At 46.4% G+C, this 17738-nt stretch overlaps 2 protein-coding genes across 6 annotated transcripts in view; one reads left to right on the forward strand and one right to left on the reverse strand.

The window, feature by feature from the left end:
* Window positions 1-226: 226 nt before the first annotated feature.
* Window positions 227-17092, reverse strand: Nudt6 (nudix hydrolase 6). 2 transcript variants are annotated; one of them, XM_050138289.1, is made up of 5 exons: window positions 16961-17092; window positions 12634-12837; window positions 7307-7362; window positions 4488-4542; window positions 227-631 (listed from the first exon to the last, which is right to left on the reverse strand). In XM_050138289.1, the coding sequence occupies exons 4-5, from the start codon at window positions 4531-4533 to the stop codon at window positions 234-236; spliced, it is 444 nt and encodes a 147-aa protein (XP_049994246.1). In that variant the 5' UTR covers window positions 4534-4542; window positions 7307-7362; window positions 12634-12837; window positions 16961-17092; the 3' UTR covers window positions 227-233. The 2 variants fall into 2 exon arrangements, with proteins under 2 accessions (XP_049994246.1, XP_049994245.1); XM_050138288.1 differs by lacking the exon at window positions 16961-17092 and adding an exon at window positions 16234-16494.
* A 70-nt stretch (window positions 17093-17162) lies between these two features.
* Afg2a (AFG2 AAA ATPase homolog A) overlaps window positions 17163-17738 on the forward strand; it is a 155106-nt gene continuing 154530 nt past the window's right edge. For 3 of the 4 annotated variants that reach the window (XM_050138278.1, XM_050138279.1, XM_050138280.1), the window contains exon 1: window positions 17163-17550. In XM_050138278.1, the coding sequence (XP_049994235.1) occupies window positions 17391-17550 (160 nt within the window). In that variant the 5' untranslated portion in view covers window positions 17163-17390. The remainder of the gene's footprint in view (window positions 17551-17738) is intronic. The other variant, XM_050138281.1, reaches the window with a different exon arrangement.

Consider the following 17738-nt stretch of genomic DNA (forward strand, 5'->3'; position numbering starts at 1 on the left):
ACCTCAGTAAAGAAAAGCAACAATTTTTGGAAAAAGTTTAGAATTCTCCCTTTTATAGCTTTAGTTGTGACCCAGTGATGATCAGAGCCACAATATTTTTCATTTATTTTCTTTATTAGAAAAGAGGATTTAAAGCTATGTGCATTTACAAATTACCACCATGGAAATCATGTATGTGAGAAAGAAAGCTGGTGCCAGGTATTAGCCGCAGACTGTGTCCACCTTTGGTTCACTCAGTCTGTCCCCGTGGTGGCTGTGTAACTCTCCGGCAGTTCCCTGTGATAGAGTTTGTAGAACAGGCCTGTGTACACTGCGGGGAGTTCCTCCATGCTGAGGTCAATCTTGTCAAACCCTTCCCTGTGTCCGTACAGCAATAGCCTGGCTACCCTGCTGGTGATGGGGGTCGTGTTCTTAGTCCTGGCCAGGTCTTCTAGATCCATCCATTCACACTTCAAACATTCCTGCCGGCAGAAGTTGATAGTGAAGGAACGGGGCTGCAGGCGGCAGATCAGGTACAAGTCTGACTTCCCAAAGGCCCCAGGGTGCCTGTGCTGCTGCCGGATGCTCAGCAGAGACCTGAATTCTGACTTCACCCCAGTCTCTTCAAACACCTCTCGGACTGCTGTGTCGCCTACGTGAAAGAGAGAAACAGAGATTTCGTTCCTAGAGATGCTGTCAAAGGTTTAAAGTGAAAATCTGGAAGGTTAAAAGCAAAAGTTTTGTCTTCGAACTGCTTTCTTGACGCTGTGAGATGCACTTTGTATTTCAGATGCCTCTGAGACACTGAGGGTCTCCTTGGAGGCTATGCGTGCATCAACACATCATCTTTGCAAGAAGACACTTGCAAACACAGCTGCAGTTATCCTTCAGGAATCTGTAGTGCTGAGCTTACTTGAATGAGCAGTGAATTGACTCTGACTTGTGTGTGATCTAAGCCCACTGCCCCACAGGGCAAGGCCCTTCACCAGGGTTATGCCCCCTCCTAGCCGCCGGTGGAGCCTAGCCTGATTTGGAAACTGCTTTCTCTTGAGATCAGATTCCAGAGAACTTGGGATTCAACCCCTCAACACCAAAATGCAATAGCTGTTTAATCAAACATTTTCATAAGGCTAGAAATGCACATAATTTTATAATACAACAGGGTTTTCACATTTTATAAATATTTTTAATTAAATACAAATTTCCATGGCAGGACTTTTATTGCCATTAACATAGGTTTATGTCCAGTTTATCAGGACACCCAGGAAGACTGCCTGAATGGACTTCACTAGCTCTGATGCTCTATAGCTTCCTGTCCTAATCGCTTTTCTGGTCCTCTTTAGAGTTATTATAGATTGTTTAACACCTTCTAATGCCTCGCTGGATGTTTGCCAAATAGCACATAAGTTTGTCTTGCCAGTAAATCGACTAATAATGTCGATGCGATGAAAAGCTATCAAAAGCACGTAGTTCCTGTGCACACAAACCATAGACTGTCTTCCCTGCCCCCTGGGCACATACCCGCACCTAAGACATGCTCTTGTTTCTAAGAAACAGTTCTAGAAAGGCTCACAGGAACAATATCTTACTCTAAAACACAAGACATCTATCCACCATTCTTTAATTATATACTGACTTCCCTGTGACTGAGATTTGTCCATAGGTTAAGCATGGTTAGAAATTACATTTCATAACCGAAAGCACCAAGACAAGGCATACCTTGTCTACACCATGTAGATACCTGCTTCGGCGTGTGTGAGATGCTGGGTTCAGATCCTGGTACCACATAATGAGAGGGAGGGAACAGTGGCATCAAAGAACATTCTAGGCTCACAAAGTCTCTGGTAAGAAAATAGTTTTCATCTAGCATACAATACATTATTAAATTTATTATTAAAAATTGTGGCACTAGTCTTAAATGTTTATATAGTGGCCTCTAACTCTTGTTTAAATATATATAGTCTTTAATATGCATATATATACATATATATGTATGTATCTTTAAACGCTCTGAAAATGACCTTAGGGATCCCGTGCTCAGTTGTTAGTACCACTAATCTGACCAGCTGTCTTAAATGGCAGAAACAGGACAGGGTAAACAGGAGAGAGAGTGTCCTGCTTAGCAGTCACTATAGCGCATGGTGGCGACGGGACAGACACTGCTTGGGTAGATCAAACAGTTTAACTTGAATCAGTGCATCACCAACCAGCCGAAACCAAAAATGCAAGCCAGTACTTTTGTTTCTGAGATGTGGGACATCCTCCCCTTACACTTCAAAATGGAAGCCTCCCCCTCAGTTCCAACGTGAATTTAAATTTATCACGATAAACTGTTGTTTCGTTCCAATTATTTTAACAGACTTTAAACTCAGCTGAAATAACAGTCACTGTGTGTGCAGAATCTAGAAGTTCATTTTTGCTGCTGGAGAGGTACATGCTTGACTGTCAGGCTGGACTGCTGAATGGTAGGCCAGTGCAGAGGCTCCAATTTCTCCTGTGTTGTAGGAGGTAATGACAGGTGTCCTGAGATGGCCTAAGTGATGGGAAACCTTCAGCATGTGGGGTTCTTTGAGCTCCCTCGGGCCCTGCTGAACATCTCTGGTTCACTGAAGCAGGATTTGGTTTTCACCCATGGTAATACCATATTTTAGGAAGGCATTTTGTTCCTTTGAACTGTACAAGACACCTTTAAACTCTATACTTAAAAACTTCTATTTGTTTCGCATTTCCCCAATTCAATTTCTTAAAAAAACTCTTGGCATATCAGTGTTTTACCTACCTACCATTATCAGAGAATGAAAGATTCCAAACAAATGAGTTCCCAAATTAACTAGCATTTATTTACTGGTATTTAACTGGCTAATTAACAAACAGTAAATGTCGAACTGTTCAGGATGGCAGCATTCCAAAAGTGCAGTTCACGCTTTCCTAAACAGAGGTGTCAAGAATCTAATCTCCAGGTGGACCTGGAGATCACTAGAAACAGGCTGTAGAAGAGAATTCCAAGGCTACGGTGAATACCAACTTCCGCTTTACTTTTAGTTCAGATAAGTTATTTTGTTAACCACAGATACTTAAAAAAAAAAACTAGTAGGGCATTTAAAATGATTTAGGCTTAAAGGTAAGATTCTGGAATTATACTTAAACCTGAATTTACACATACTTAACTTGAAAATGTGTTTTTTCATTTATATCTAAGTCTGTCTGAAATTCTTAGGATCTACTGGAGTTCAAAGGAAAATAAACCCACCTCAATTCATTTGAAAGGCATGTCCCAGGAAGGAAAGGCACATGGGGCTGTAGACGGCTTCCCCTCTGTGCAGGGTGAGAAAGCTAGACTTGAGTTCCCTTGTTCACACACACTCACATACCACATAGGTAATGGGAGAAAATGAAGAAGGTAGCCTTATAGAAAAAATGTCCTTGGCTCTCAGTATTTGGCACCCCTACAAAATACAGATATTTTTTGAAGACATGGTCTAAGTAGCACAGGGTGGCCTGAAACACCATCCTCCTGCCTCAGCCTCCTTAGTTGTAGGCTAAATAGGCATGTGCCATCACGCCAAGGTCCCCAGAGTACACAGTGTCAACAGACTGCCCGCCAGAGAACTCAGCAGTCAGTGAGCATCTAAAACCAAGGTTTGCTTCACACATCTGAATGTCATCAACGTGCTTATGGGTTGTTAGGAGCTGACCACGTAAATACATACAGGGCACTTGGATCTATGTAACATGTAAACTCAGACTTTATGGACATACAGTCAAATGTAAACATCCACAGGAGACTGCTCCATACAGTGCTGGTTAAAAAGAAATGAGGATGTGCATGCTAAAGGAGTGATCTTTGAGAAATAACTTTAATATCTAATGTATTATTTGTTGATCAGGATAATATTAAATTTAACCTAATGGTTTAAGGAACAGCCTAATTCTATACTTTGAAGATCAGTGACTGAGTACTTAGCTTCCATCCTATCTCCCTATAAGCTGATTTGGTGGGAGAGGGGAGATACGTCATTTATCACTTGAGACTTCCTCATAAGGTATTTTATTATGTTTTAGATTATTCGTAAATAGTTGGCAAAAATTTTAAAAGATAATTATATCACTATTTCCTTGTAGTTGGCTTTATTATATTTCAAGCTCATTTTTAAATTATTATTCACCCATATGTGACCATAATGTTGTCAAGAATTCAAAATTTAATAATTTTAGCCCTATTTGAAAAATCTTTATAGTGAACTTTACCGACAAACGTCTCAGGTTGCTCCTTTCCCTATGGCCACAGAACGCCCTGGACAGGTGTGTTAACGCTCCCCTAGGGCTGAGGTGTGCCAGAAAACGCATGCTCCCTGTGCATCAGCACTCAAGAAATCTGCCTAAAAATTTCTGACTTGGTCTGAACCAATTAGAAAATTTAAATTCGTATTCTTAGATACAAAGCAGGAAAGGAAACATATGAATTTTCCAAACATTTTCAACCTTATCAGAAATATATAAATACATACCGATATCTTCTCCAGGCTCTGACAGGCCTCCTGGAAACTTCCACATATTTTTCAGCTGCAGTACAAAGTAAATAAATAGCTCACGACATGATTCGCTCTCATTCTCTCCGGCCTCTCTCTGCCGCTCCTACCCTAGTCCACCCGCAGCTGGTTACGGTAGTAAAAGCGTGTTTATTTTACTCTATTTCCTCAGCTTTCTTACTACTGCAGTTTTTCTCATCTGAGGGTGATGGTGATTGGTGAAATCTTTTCCTCTTACTCTTCAGGAAGCAGAAGTGGTGTTATTCAGCTAATGTGATAACCTTGTATTACTGAACCTTTGGAGGGAAATATCTATTGATTTGTGTACTTTACAGAACTTGGCTGCTAGTTGAATATGAACAATAGGATCTTACAGATGCTGCTATAAGTAGAGTACAGAATAAATGTAACCACCAAGGTTTGCTACTCATGCATTTACTGTATCTGTTTCTGTTCAGAGATTACTCAAGACTTCTGCGTGTTAATAGTTTTATGTAAAATGTTATTGCTTTTTATGAATAGTGTGAATAAAATTACTTTGGTTTCTTGACTATCATTTCTTTGTATTTTCTTATTGATCATTTCTACTTTTTTTTTGGGGGGGGGAATGGGAGGTAAACCTGATCTCTGGAAGAAATAAGGATAGAGTGAAATAATTATGAGCTGGCACCAGACAGTTTATTCAAGGCTGACACTGTAGAATTCTTCTGTATGTGTTCATCATACTATAAATCTCAAGAATGAGAAGTGACCTCATAAACTAGCCGATCTCATTCTCTTCATTCGTAAAACCTTTGTGGACCTTCCACTGTGCGCCGTGCCCTCTGGCTTCCTGGAAGTGTGCTTCTGAGAGCATGCATCACCTCTCAGCTACGTGGACTTGGAGGCCTGTGGCAGGGTTCCTGCTTTCCATACACTGTTGCTTACTCGGTACAGGATCCAAGCTTTCCATCCTTCTGTGTCCAGCTCAGGCCTGACATGAACTCATGAAGCATATTATGCCTCACTTTACTAGCATCGAGATCTCCCTCATCTGCAAGGATACATTGTCTTTTGGGTCACACTTTGAAATGGTTCTGGAAGCTTTGTTTTTCTGGAAACTCATATCTGTACTAAGAATGAATGATGCAATAGGGACTTGAGAACTTGGTATTATTATGACATTGGCTGTCCATACACCGCCATTCTGTCTTCACAGCAAAGCCTGACAGTACCTACGATTTGCATTTCAAACCTAAACCCGTGTCTGGCTCCCAGGGTCCCACACCTGGGTCCTACCATGTCTGTCGATCACATTGCCTGCTCTCAAGTCATTACCATTAAATGGATACATTTATGTCCAATCCAAACATAAACCTTACTAAAGGCTAGGTCCAGTACTACCTTAGGAACTGCGTAAGTTTATGTTGATGGTAGAAAGTTTTGTTTGGGTCAGAGATGTGACTTTAAGCCTCATAAGTTACTTAGAATAATTCAGATAACATTTCTGAGAAATTATGATGTTGTAAGTATATATCATAAGGAAAATGTTTAATTTTGTCCAGCAGTGTTTAATGAAGGGTCAGAAAGTGTAAAGTTAGATATTCTTGCCGGGCTAGCTTATGGCTCAGAGGCAGCACTGGCCCCAACTTGATTCTCAGCATCACAAAAGTAGAAAAGGCATTCTCTTTCACTTTGACATCAATGCCAAGCGTGAAAACATTTCTTTTTTTTTTAATTATTTAACTTTATCTTATGTGCATTGGTGTGAAGGTGTCAGATCCCCTGGAAGTGGAGTTATAGGCAGTTGTGAGCTGCCACGTGGGTGCTGGGAATTGAACTTGGGTCCTCTAGAAGAGCAGCCAGTGTTCTTAACCACCGAGCCATCCCTCCAGCCCATGAAAACATTTCTTTTTTAAAAAATATTTATTTATTTATTTATTTATTTATTTATTTATTTATTATGTATACAATATTCTGTCTGTGTGTATGCCTGCAGGCCAGAAGAGGGCACCAGACCCCATTACAGATGGTTGTGAGCCACCATGTGTTTGCTGGGAATTGAACTCAGGACCTTTGGAAGAACAGGCAATGCTCTTAACCTCTGAGCCATCTCTCCAGCCCCCCCATGAAAACATTTCTAATTGTGGTTTTTCTCTTAATCTTTGCTGCTTCTAGTAGCCTGGCCTCCTGCTACATGGGTGCTGTGAGCCTAACTCTAGTTTGAGTAGCAAGTGCTTTTTAACTGCTGAATATTTCTCTAGTGCCTAGCCTTTTATTTCTTTTCTTTTTTCTCCCCTCCTCGCCTCTCTCCTCCTCCCTCTTCTCATCTCTCCTCCCTCTCCCATGCTCCTTCTCTCCTCTCTTTCTTAACCCAGTAAGAAACTCCACCAGTCTGAGTTTGAAATATCACATCCGCTGAAGCATCTCTGGAGGCTCTTAGGGCCAAGAATCCGTTCTGCAACTAGAGATGGAGCTGCAGGACTGTCAGGATGGCATGTCCTCAATCTCTGTCCTTGCCATACTGGGAGCAGAGCTGGCAATGCTCAGGATGCTCCCTCAGTAATGTGTCTTCCCGGTTAAACACTATCAGCTGTGCTATTCTACAGTCATGAGGAAGCACGACACTGAGGATCTCACTGGCACTTTCAGGCCTCTATCTCGACTTGATTTAAATATCCCAGTGTTCCATAACTGCTCAGAAATAACTATTAAAGTATCTCTCAGCATTCCTTTAGCCAGCTCAACATTTCTGATCCATGATCTTTTTCCCCAGGGAGAGTATCTAGAAAGCAATCTACAAGGCAGGAACAACTTACTTTATTCCGATCTTGTACAACCAGCACTCTTCTGGTGCTATCATCAAACACAGCACCTTTGTGGGGAAAAGATCATTGCAGAACATTAATTCCATTCGCCTTCAACTCCTCCCATAGTTACCTGTGGTCATTAGAATCCCACCCATATTTGAAGGTCCAGATACCTCAACCAAGAAGACTGTGAAGCACTTCTCCGCTAAGGAGAGCATTGCTCAGCTGACCAGTTTTCTTTCTTTTCCTCTTCTCTCCTCCTTTCTTCCTTTTTGTTTTCTTTCCTTCCTTCCCTCAACAATTTGGAACTCCCAGGGTAGTTACAGCCTATGTTAAACTTGTACTAGAATCATTTGCATAACTTTTACTCCACATTTTCTATGTCTCATGGCACAGATGAACATCTTTTTATACTTAAATAATTTTCTTTGGTGTTCAGTTATGAGACACCATCTATTGAGTGTTTAGAACTTTCTCTGTCTCGCAGATCTAGAAGCTAAGAAGTCCAGAATCCTAATGCCAATACATGTAGTGTCTCAGAAGGGTTGCTCCTCAGAGAGAGCCCCCCACAGGGGGAAGGGGCTCTAATGCCTTGCTGAAGCTCTGCCCATGGGATATAGCCATCTGTGCAAGCCTCACCTATTCATGCAGCACTTGGGGACGGGGTCTCTAACCCGACACAAGCTTCATCCCTCAGGACTCAAAGCACTGAAGACACAACTGCACTTCTTGCTCGAATTCTTACTCCTGAAGCACAGTGCAGGCCTCTGCTTCCCGAGAGAGATCCCGACGATCTTGATATCCATCAAGACCTGTCTGAGGCCAGTTCCGTTTCCTTACTGTGCACGCATATATTTTGTAGCACACTCAAACATGGAAAGCTTTATTCTCTATGTGCTTAAAGTTCCAACCTAGCACTTTCATTCCCCCATTCATCATGCACACTGCTCAGTCTACTGTGGACTCTGCTAGATGTTAGGACCCAAACCAAATGTTTCTGTAGTATTGAAATATTTTTCCCTTTTTATTTGTATGGGTGTTTTGCCTGCATGTATGTTTGTACCATGTGCGTGCGGTACCTAAGGAGGCCAGAGAGGGTGGTGGATACTCTGGGATTGGAGTTACAGAGTATTGTGAGTTACCCTGGAGGTGTCAGGAATCAAACTCAGATCCTCTGGAGGAGCACGAAGTGCTTTTAACTGCTGGGCCATCTCTCCAGCCCCTGTTTTTAGTATCTTTTGTTTGGGCAATCCTGGGTCAAAACAATAATAACACTTTAATGATTTGTAGTAGATTCCTTGATATGGGCTAAGTTAACCATATCTATATATGAAGGCATTTTCTATATACTTACCCATTCTTGTTCAACATTCATTGAGTCTTTTTGTGTATTAACTGAGCTCCTGTTATGCAGGAGGTATTTCAGCAGGAGCTGGGGGTACAGTGGTAAACACGGCAACACCTCCTGAGACCTCATATCCTGCTGTGTGTGGAGGGGAGACAAACTGAAGGTAAGCTACACAGAATGTCAGAGAGGCCACGCTTGTGAAGAGCAAGCTTGTTTGTAACTGAGGGCCAGAGAGATGCTCAGAGGTTAGGAACCTCGACCGTCCTTGCAGAGGCCCCGAGTTCAGTTCCCAGCACTCATTTCAGATGCCTTACAACTACTTGTAACTCCAGTTCTCGGGATCTGATGCCCTTCCCTGATCTCTATGGGTACCTACTCACACATGGAAGACACGAACACACACATGCTATAAATAAAATTTACTTTAAAAATTCAGCATTAAAAAGTACCTGAAATGAAACACTGCACTTGGTACGTGGAGGCAGGAAAGGACACCAGTAATTGTAATTAACTCCAGTGAGGGAGGAGTCGAAGATGCCGGTCTCATTGGACTTTCCAAGGGTTAAAATGCCAAGAAACCTATTTTTAGACCTGAAGATTTTGTGATTCCCTAGCATCTCTTTTCTTTAATGTATTCACTGATGAGTGAAAAGATATTAAACACAATTGGAGCGACCCCTGCTGGCCACAGGACAAAGCATAAAGCAATATGGGATTAAACAGAAGTTCCTTTCTAGCACATTAGATAGACATGGTGTGGTTCCTGTGCAGTAGCTCAGACATTTGTCATATGGTCACACGAGTGCCCTAAGAAGTGACCGAGTTCACACAGCCATATGTAGGAGATCTGGGCTTAATAGTCACGCTTCATTTCAAGTGGGCACTCTCATGGACAGTATTGCTCCATTAAGACACAGCAACTGTTCCGTACTTAACGAGGTCATCATCCATCTATCATCCATCCATCATCCTTACAACCCACCCACCCACACCTCCATCCATCTACCCACTCACCCACCCATTCATCCACTCATCCACCCACCCATCCACCCAACCATCCACTCATCCGTCATCCATCTATCCATCCATCCATCATCCTTACACCTACCCATCCATTCATCCACTCATCCACCCACACATCCATTCATCCATCTACCCACCCACCCACCCACCCATCNCATCCACCCACCCACCCACCCACCCACCCACCCACCCATCCCCATCCATCCACTTATCCGTCATCCATCCATCCACCGTCTATCATCCTTACACCCAGCCACCCATCCATCTATCCATCACCCATGGTATACTGGGTGCCTACTTTGTACTTGGCTCTGTATTTTCTTGAGGAAACAATGGTGAACAAGACACAACATGTCTGACTTCAGGAAGTTTGCATATTGTTGAGGAGAGTAAGTACATTCATAATTTTGGGTTGCACTGGATGCTATGAAGAGAAACAGATCTGGAGAAAGTGTCATAGACTGGTGCAATAGGCATGGAGGAGGTCCCTATCTTAGATAGGAAGTTTGGGAGCTTTCCTGAAGTCAGCAAAATGCTTCCAATGCAAGCACGGGAAACTGGACCCAGATCCTTCGCTTCCATATAAAAAGCCAGGCACAGTGCATCTGCAGACCCAGTGCCAGAAGGTGGAAGATCCTCTTGGCTTGCTACCTCACCAGCCTAGCCAAATCAGTCGCTCTTGGTTATAAACCACAAGGCAGATGGCACCCAAGGTGGCCTACACACACACACACACACACACACACACACACACACACACACACAATGGCTTTGCATGACTTCAAATGAAGCATCAGCCTATCACCAAATGCAGGGGAAGAAGGCTACAGAGCATAGTACTGGACATTCCCATCAGCTCACTTACAACACTTTAGATATGCAAACCAGCCTAAGACCACATACAGATTACATGCAAAACCCAAATTACTAAGGTAGCCATTAACCTGCATTGTTCTTTCATTTATTTAAGAATTCCTTTCTATTTTAGTTTTCTCCCTGAAAACCTAAGAATTCCCTTAATCGTGGTCACAAAGGATGGTCCTGAGAGCTGCAGCAACAACAGCCGGCACAGAGAAAGTAGGCACAGGAGTCAGAATCTTGGGGATGGAGGCAGCTGCTCATTTGGCAAGCCCTGCAGGAGATTTTAATGTGCTCTGCAATGAGACTTTCCTGTTCCGAAGCCAATGGGGAGTTCAAGGCTCTACACTAGTTATGTTGTTCTCTCAAACCACTACCATTCGGCACAGAAAGTGTTAGGGAGTAACCGTCGAACAATTGCCTGGCCTCACGTTCAACCTAGAAGCTATCCTGCATGACTTTACACATTTAGTGCATATTTAATACTAGGATGTGTGAAACAACCATGAGCGTTGTCGTAATCAAGATGGGGTTCCTTGTGTCAATCCTAACAAAAGGAAATAAAGCTGGGAGATTAGGCAGACACGTTCTTAATATGAATGCCTGATAATGATTACGAAGGACTGCTGGAACCAGAGCTGGCTGAAGCCAGCACACAGAGTACCCCAGGCCACCATTATCCTTACTGTCTGTGTGCAAGGATTACTCCTTTAAGTACCTGCTCTAATAGTCTCAATTTATTCCCCCCACCCCGTGTATGAGACTCTGGCCACGATGCTACAGTACCTCTCTACTTGGCTCCTGGAGAGAAGCGGCGGGTTAGGAGGGAGCAGCTGCTAAGCCAGGATGGGGCATGGGTCAAGTTCCAGTTGGCAGCTGTCTTGACTGTGCCTACCTACAGACAGGCCCATAAAGTGATGCCACGGCCAAGACACCATATGTGAGAGGACAGACCTAACCCCGGCCCTGCTTCTCTGGTACTATAGCAGGTAGGGAAAATCTGGCTTCTTGCTGTCACCTGCTCCCCATCTTCCAGTCAGAGCATGGGAAAGGTAGGTCATATCCACTAGGAAGACAGAACAGATAGCTCTGAGTGTGTGTGTGGTGTTCTGAGCATGCCTGTGTCTCAAAGAGCCCAAGGACACTCAGCCCAGCACCCTGGCTGAAAGAATATCTCATGTACTCCAAACATATAATGCAAGGAAAACCTGGGAGATTGGCCTTCGGGATTTAAAGATCTGCAAAGCAGGGTTCATACACAAAAAAAATCTAGGGGCTGAAGAGAAGGGTCAATTGTAAGATTACTGTTGTTCTTGCAAAGGACCTGAGGTCAGTTCCCAGAATGCACATGGGGGCTCACAACCGCCAGTAACTCTAGTTCCATTTGATCTGACACCCTCTCCTGTCCTCTGCCAGCTTCAGACATGCATGCGGTGTGCTTACATGCATACTGCAAAACACTCACACACATAAACATAACTGGCTGGGTGTGGTGGCACATGCCTTTAATCCCAACACCCCGGAAACACAGGCAGGCGGATGCTGTGGGATGGAGGCTACCCTGACATACATAGCGAGTTTCAAGCCAGCCAGGGTAACACAGATCTTGTCTCAAAAAATGTCTAATTGAAAAAGAGCCCAAGGACTGGAGAGATGGCTCAGAGGTTAGGAGCATTCCCTGCTCTTCCAGAGGACCCGGGTTCAATTCCCTCAATTTTATCTTTTAAAACTTATTCTTGCCTCCTTGAATATTATTCTATTGCAATCCACTTGAATCACAAAGAAGTTACTTTCTGGAGAATACCACTGTTTGTTTGGGGTGACATGTGCTTTATTTCCTCATCCCAATTCAGTGCCACCCGAGAAGTGGTGCTCAGTCATCTGTGTGGGTGCTCAGTGTGGCCCTTGGGAAGCCCGCTCCTCCCCTGTTCTCTGTGCCACCCTGTGATTCACATGACAGACAGCCTTTGCTGTTTTAAAAGCACGATGCCACAGTCACACAGTGCTCACTGAACCAGCATCCACGGACAAACTCGCGGCTCAGCTGCCAGAAGGCATGGCAAACCTGTGAAAAGGTATTTCTGGTAGGCGTGGCTCTGAAACTGACCTGCAACTCCTACTTGGTGTGTAGCGTATCCTGGCAGTCTGCTGGGTCCTTCCCCCAGCCAGAGGGTCAGCGTGGAGGAATCGGACTCTGCGTGGTGGAAGTGAAAGCCCAGGGAAGCCGCAGGGGCGATGAAGTGGCTTTGCAGGATGGGGACGTGCAGCCACGCAGCTACCCTTCCTTCAGAGCGCCACCGTCGGATGGCAGCTAGAAGAGAGGGAGTGAGATAACAATCTAAATCTTCTCTGGGACGTGGGCAGTCAGATCTCTCTGCATTATTACAGCCCAGTTATGCGATTCTTCTTCACCTATCCGTGCTGGTGTTTATAACCACACCTACGGACAGGTCAGCACACAGCAGGTGTTCAGTCAGCACAGAGTGGACTTCAAGTAAATACGGGCTTAATGCTTTCTTAGTTTCTTCTTTCCAGTGTTGGGGACGAAAGCTAGGGTCCTGCATGCGCTACAGGACATACCACCACCGAGCCACATCCCCAGTCCATTCTGTTTCTTTTAATGCCCTTAATTTTATCATTCTTAATGATAATGTTTTTTTTTAACCCTTCCTGTGAGAGTTCTGATGTTAATTTTTGGTTTACAAACTGCAAGGTGGTTAAAAATAGAAGTAAAAAAAAAAGTCAGAATTCTCTATTACTCGCTTGAAGAAATTTTAAGTTCTTTTTCTTGTGATGTTTGATTTTCACATGTCTACAGCTTATATTATACCCTTTATAATATGTTAGATATTAAGCAGTCGATAATAGGAAATATCACTATTCTTACAGTGAAAGTGGATTTCTCAACAGCAGCAGCTTCCCTCATGTATCCTATGCTACCCAGCTAACTTTTACTCTAAACATTTGTTATTTAAAACTCTCTTTATTATAAACACCATTCTGAATATAGATAGGTTTTCTATCTTAGAAATCTTTAATTACTTTATTTTCCTGTGAGATTAAGGCAGGGGTGGTGGCGGGGAGGGGCTCACTTCCTTGAGCCTTAGGTGTCTTAGAAGCTCCTTGTCAGCCAAGAGCTCAGACCTTGAAAGACAGGTGACTTGTGGGTGGGGAAATATGGCGTCACAGCTGAGACCTCAGCAAAGCCTCTCAATCACTGCTCACTCCCCGACCCTTCATCCCACCCTCTCTACCTGGGTTCCCAGGTACGTCATTATCCATTTCCTGGTCACCTGCCTTTCTCTTCTCTTCCTTGGCCTTAGGTAAACTCCTCCCTGCTAAGGATCATGGGCTCACCATCTATGGAGGTCAATTTTCCTAGCATAGTGACAAGTTGTTGGTCCTTAAGAGACTTCTTGATTTGATCCAGCATGAACTATAGCTACAGAATCAGATTCAGATCCTTCCAACTGAATCACTTTTAGCTGAAGTATAATGGCAAAGAGCAAGGTGCACTTGAAGAATTCTGACCTCTGCAGACACCATAGCCAATGCCTCCATTGAGAACACTTCTACCACACATTCGCGTTCCCCCCCCCCCCCCCCCCCCCCCCCCCCCCCCCCCCCCCCCCCCCCCCCCCCCCCCCCCCCGCCCCGTGCTCCTTCAACCAAATGAAAAGGCTGCCTTCTAAAGCTGTGGTGTTTGATTTTCCCTTTAAACTTTACCTTGGACCATCTGTGTTACCACTGCTTCAACTAAAATACGAGGTTGCCCAGTTCTGGCCTCGCTTAAGTCTTAACTTTTCCTCTCCACTTGTTACCTCAAACCATCTCAAAACTGAACCCAGTGCCCACAGAGCTTTGTCCAGAGGCCTGTTCATGTCATTCCTCACAGCAGAATTGGGAATCTCAGCCTGCACTCCATCAAGAATGTTGTCCTTCCTTTCTGTCCCCCTCTAAGAAGCGTGGTCCCTCCCTGCATCTCCACATCGTGTACCTGTCCCTGGCAGCCCAGCTCCTGTATGACCTCTCCAACAAGACTTTCTTAACCACTGTGCAGGTGCTACTATTGTGAGAACTGGAAAACACATGCTGTCTGTGTGACTCCCTAGAATGTATCGCACACCACCTAACCTGCCTGCTGGTTTTCTATTTCTAGTTAAAATGTCATGAACTTGCAATCCTCGAAGTAGAAGCAGGGCTATTTCGCCGCCACTGCAAATCGTATGCGATGCCAGTCACGGTAATTACTTCTGTGATCCTGGTGATCTGGAAGCAGAGGTAGGAGGGTCATGAGTGCACAGGCAGCTTGAGCTACTGATAACATTTGCCTGCCTCAAAACTCCTCTGCCAAGGAATAGTCTACGTAGGGCTATAATATGTAGGGTGATAGCACACTGTATTCCTAAGGCCTGAGCTGTCCGGAACAAAGCAGCAGTGACGGGATAGTGACCTTTACGTGCAAACATGCTTTTGCAGCCATCACTAACACATTACAATGCTTAGTCTCCTCCAAGAGACAGGCATCCTATCAGGCTTTCTTCTCTGATTAGTTCTTTAAAGGCACTGCCGGTTAGCTTTGTATGACTCCATCACAACAAACTACAAGTAACTCATAGAGCAGCGTGGAGAAAACACAGACCCGGAGCCAGGGGAAGGTACACACAGCCTCCGTGCCTTGGTGCCATGTTCAACTGGGATGAGCGTGTACGCTTCAGGGCTTCAGGTTATGAAGATGACATCAACTCCTATTTGTTAGAGTCTTAAAACGATAATTACAGTGAAATGTTTTATTAAAGAAATGCAAAAAAAATGTACTTCATAGCCGAGGGATTTCATTCAGGGTGTCTTTTGCTCATCCGTACCCAGTAACTAGGGCTGGCTAGCGCTATTCACTAAGTCTTTTCAGGGGTCATCTGGTTAGTGCCTGGGAAAGCTCATGGAACAGTCTGGGACTTAAACCCTGGACACGTTTCCAAATCCAGCCCACTTTCTGGAGTGGCGCTTGGATTAGCACTGGTCACCGGCACTACAAATCCACACGTGTAAACATCCCAGCGGATGCGTGGACCCGATTATCCTACTGGGGCTTCTCGGCACCTACTAGCAGGAGAGACGGTGTGAAGCAGACTGGTTTGACGAGGAAGGTGACGCAGCATTAGAGATGCTCACTTGCCATGCTGCTCATAGGGTAAGGTTCATCTGTGGTTGCCTGGTTGTGTGCAAAAAACCTTTCCACAGCCGAACTTCCATACTGTGTTTTCAGTTTGAAAAACAGACTGCTCGAATAAACCACACTTATCTCAAAGTTAGGGCTCCTTCTCTCAAGCTTCCTTTCAGCTACTTGGGCTCATCATATGTTCCTATTGGAAACGGCAAAGCTCTGCGGGTAGAAACAAGCACTGGTTCTTGACCTCTCAGCTCCTACCTGCCCCGACTAGGAGACGGTTTTGCCTAGCAAAGACCGTGACAGAATCTAATGCCAGCAAAACTAAGGCTGGAAGGTAGCAAACAGTGAGCTTATAGCATTTCCTAAGAGTTAAAAATGTGGGTGCTGAGAACCAGCGACAATCACAAGGGTTTAGACCCGGACGTGGCTGAGGGAACTTCCAGGTCACAGCTAGAGGACCGCGGGGTGTCCTTTCAGCTTTCACTTCAGAGCCCGCACGCTCCGGCCTGGTTTCCGGGGCCCGAGACCCGCACTTGCCCTGCAAGAGCCTCCGGAAGGCGGCAGCGTCCAGCCCGTGCAGCGCGCGGTGCCGTGCCAGATGCACCGAGACGCCCCCAAATCTGTCCAGCTCGCCTTGCAGCTCGCCCGCGTCCCGCGGGCTGCCCGAGGCTGCGCGCGCCCCTGCTCGGAGCCAGGCTAAGCCCGCACAGAGGAGCGGCGACCGCCAGCAGCTGACTCCGTGCAGCCACCTCATCGCAGCGCCTAGCCCGTCCGACTCGTGACGTACGACTCCGCCCCGCCCGGCCCGTGTTGCGTAGTCCCGCCCCGCTAGCTAAGCCTCGCAGCGCCCTGCCTACGCCCGCCTCGCCCCGCCCACGCTCGCCACGCCTCGTCCCACCCACGGCCACCACGCATCGTCCCGCCCACGCCCGCGTCTCACCGTCACGCCCACACCCGCCCCGCCCATCTCGCCTCGCCCCGCCCAGTCCCGCCTCGCACCCCTCGCATTGCCCCGCCCACGGCCGCCTCGCATCGTCCCGTCTCGCCCCGCCCATCTCGCATAGCCCCGCCCACGCCTCCTGGCTCTCCCCCCCCCGCCGGGTCTCACCGTCCGCGGCACGCCCCGCCCCTTCTCGCTCCAGCCTCGTCGTCCGTCACAGCCTCGCCTCTCCTTCCGGCGATCGCCCCGCCCCACCTCGCCGCGAACAATCTCGCGGCGTTTTCCGGCGCTCGCCCCGCCCCTCTCGCCGGGAGGAGGGCTGACCGTAAACTCTAGAAAAGTGTCGCCACCCGCTGAGACTGAGCCGGGCTTCCTCTTCGGCGGCAGAGTGCAGCGGATTCGACCGTGGAGTGTCTTCGGTGGCTCCGGACCGGAGAGAGGGGAGAAATTTTAGTTTTTTATTTTTTTTTTTGGCTACTTTTATCGACACTTGCTTCGGGTCTCGGCAAAGCGGCGGAGCACCCGTAGTCCGCTTTTCAGGCGTTCATAGCGTCAGCGAAGGTTCCCGTTCTACGCCCGTCTTCCTTTACGAAAGCGTCACGAGAGCCCTTCGCTCACCGGCTCAGGCTGCGCTCTACGTGGAGCATTACGGACGAGCGCGCCGAGCCGCTGACCTCTGACCCGGAAGTTTTCTCCCCGAGCCGCGCACGTTGGGCCGGCTTTGGCTCGGGTTTGTTGCCGACAGCCTGCGGTCATGTCTTCCAAGAAGAACCGAAAGCGGCAGAAGGAGAGCTCCGAGGGCACCTCGCCTTCGCTGTCTGCTGCTTCGTCTCGCTCGGGGACGCCGGGTCCATTGGCCCGGCCTGATGTGGCGGCGCCGGGGATGCTGGTGGTGACCAACTTCCTCGAGAAAGGTGAGGAAAGCGCGGGCAGCGGCGAGGCTGAGGCGCCCGAGGGCGGTGCGGCGTGTGCAGGTGGGCGTGACCCGGGAGCCCGCGGGCGACGGCGAGCCCGGCCGCTCCGATGCTCCTTGCACAATATTCCGAATTTTCCTCTTACTATTCGTCCTTCCTTTGCTTTCTCGGGCGGCGGCACCGGAGAG

The sequence above is a fragment of the Alexandromys fortis genome, unplaced genomic scaffold (genome assembly GCF_014885135.2).
Source record: "Alexandromys fortis isolate MF-2015 unplaced genomic scaffold, M_Fortis_MF-2015_v1.1 scaffold_15, whole genome shotgun sequence".
Taxonomy (NCBI): Eukaryota; Metazoa; Chordata; class Mammalia; order Rodentia; family Cricetidae; genus Alexandromys; species Alexandromys fortis.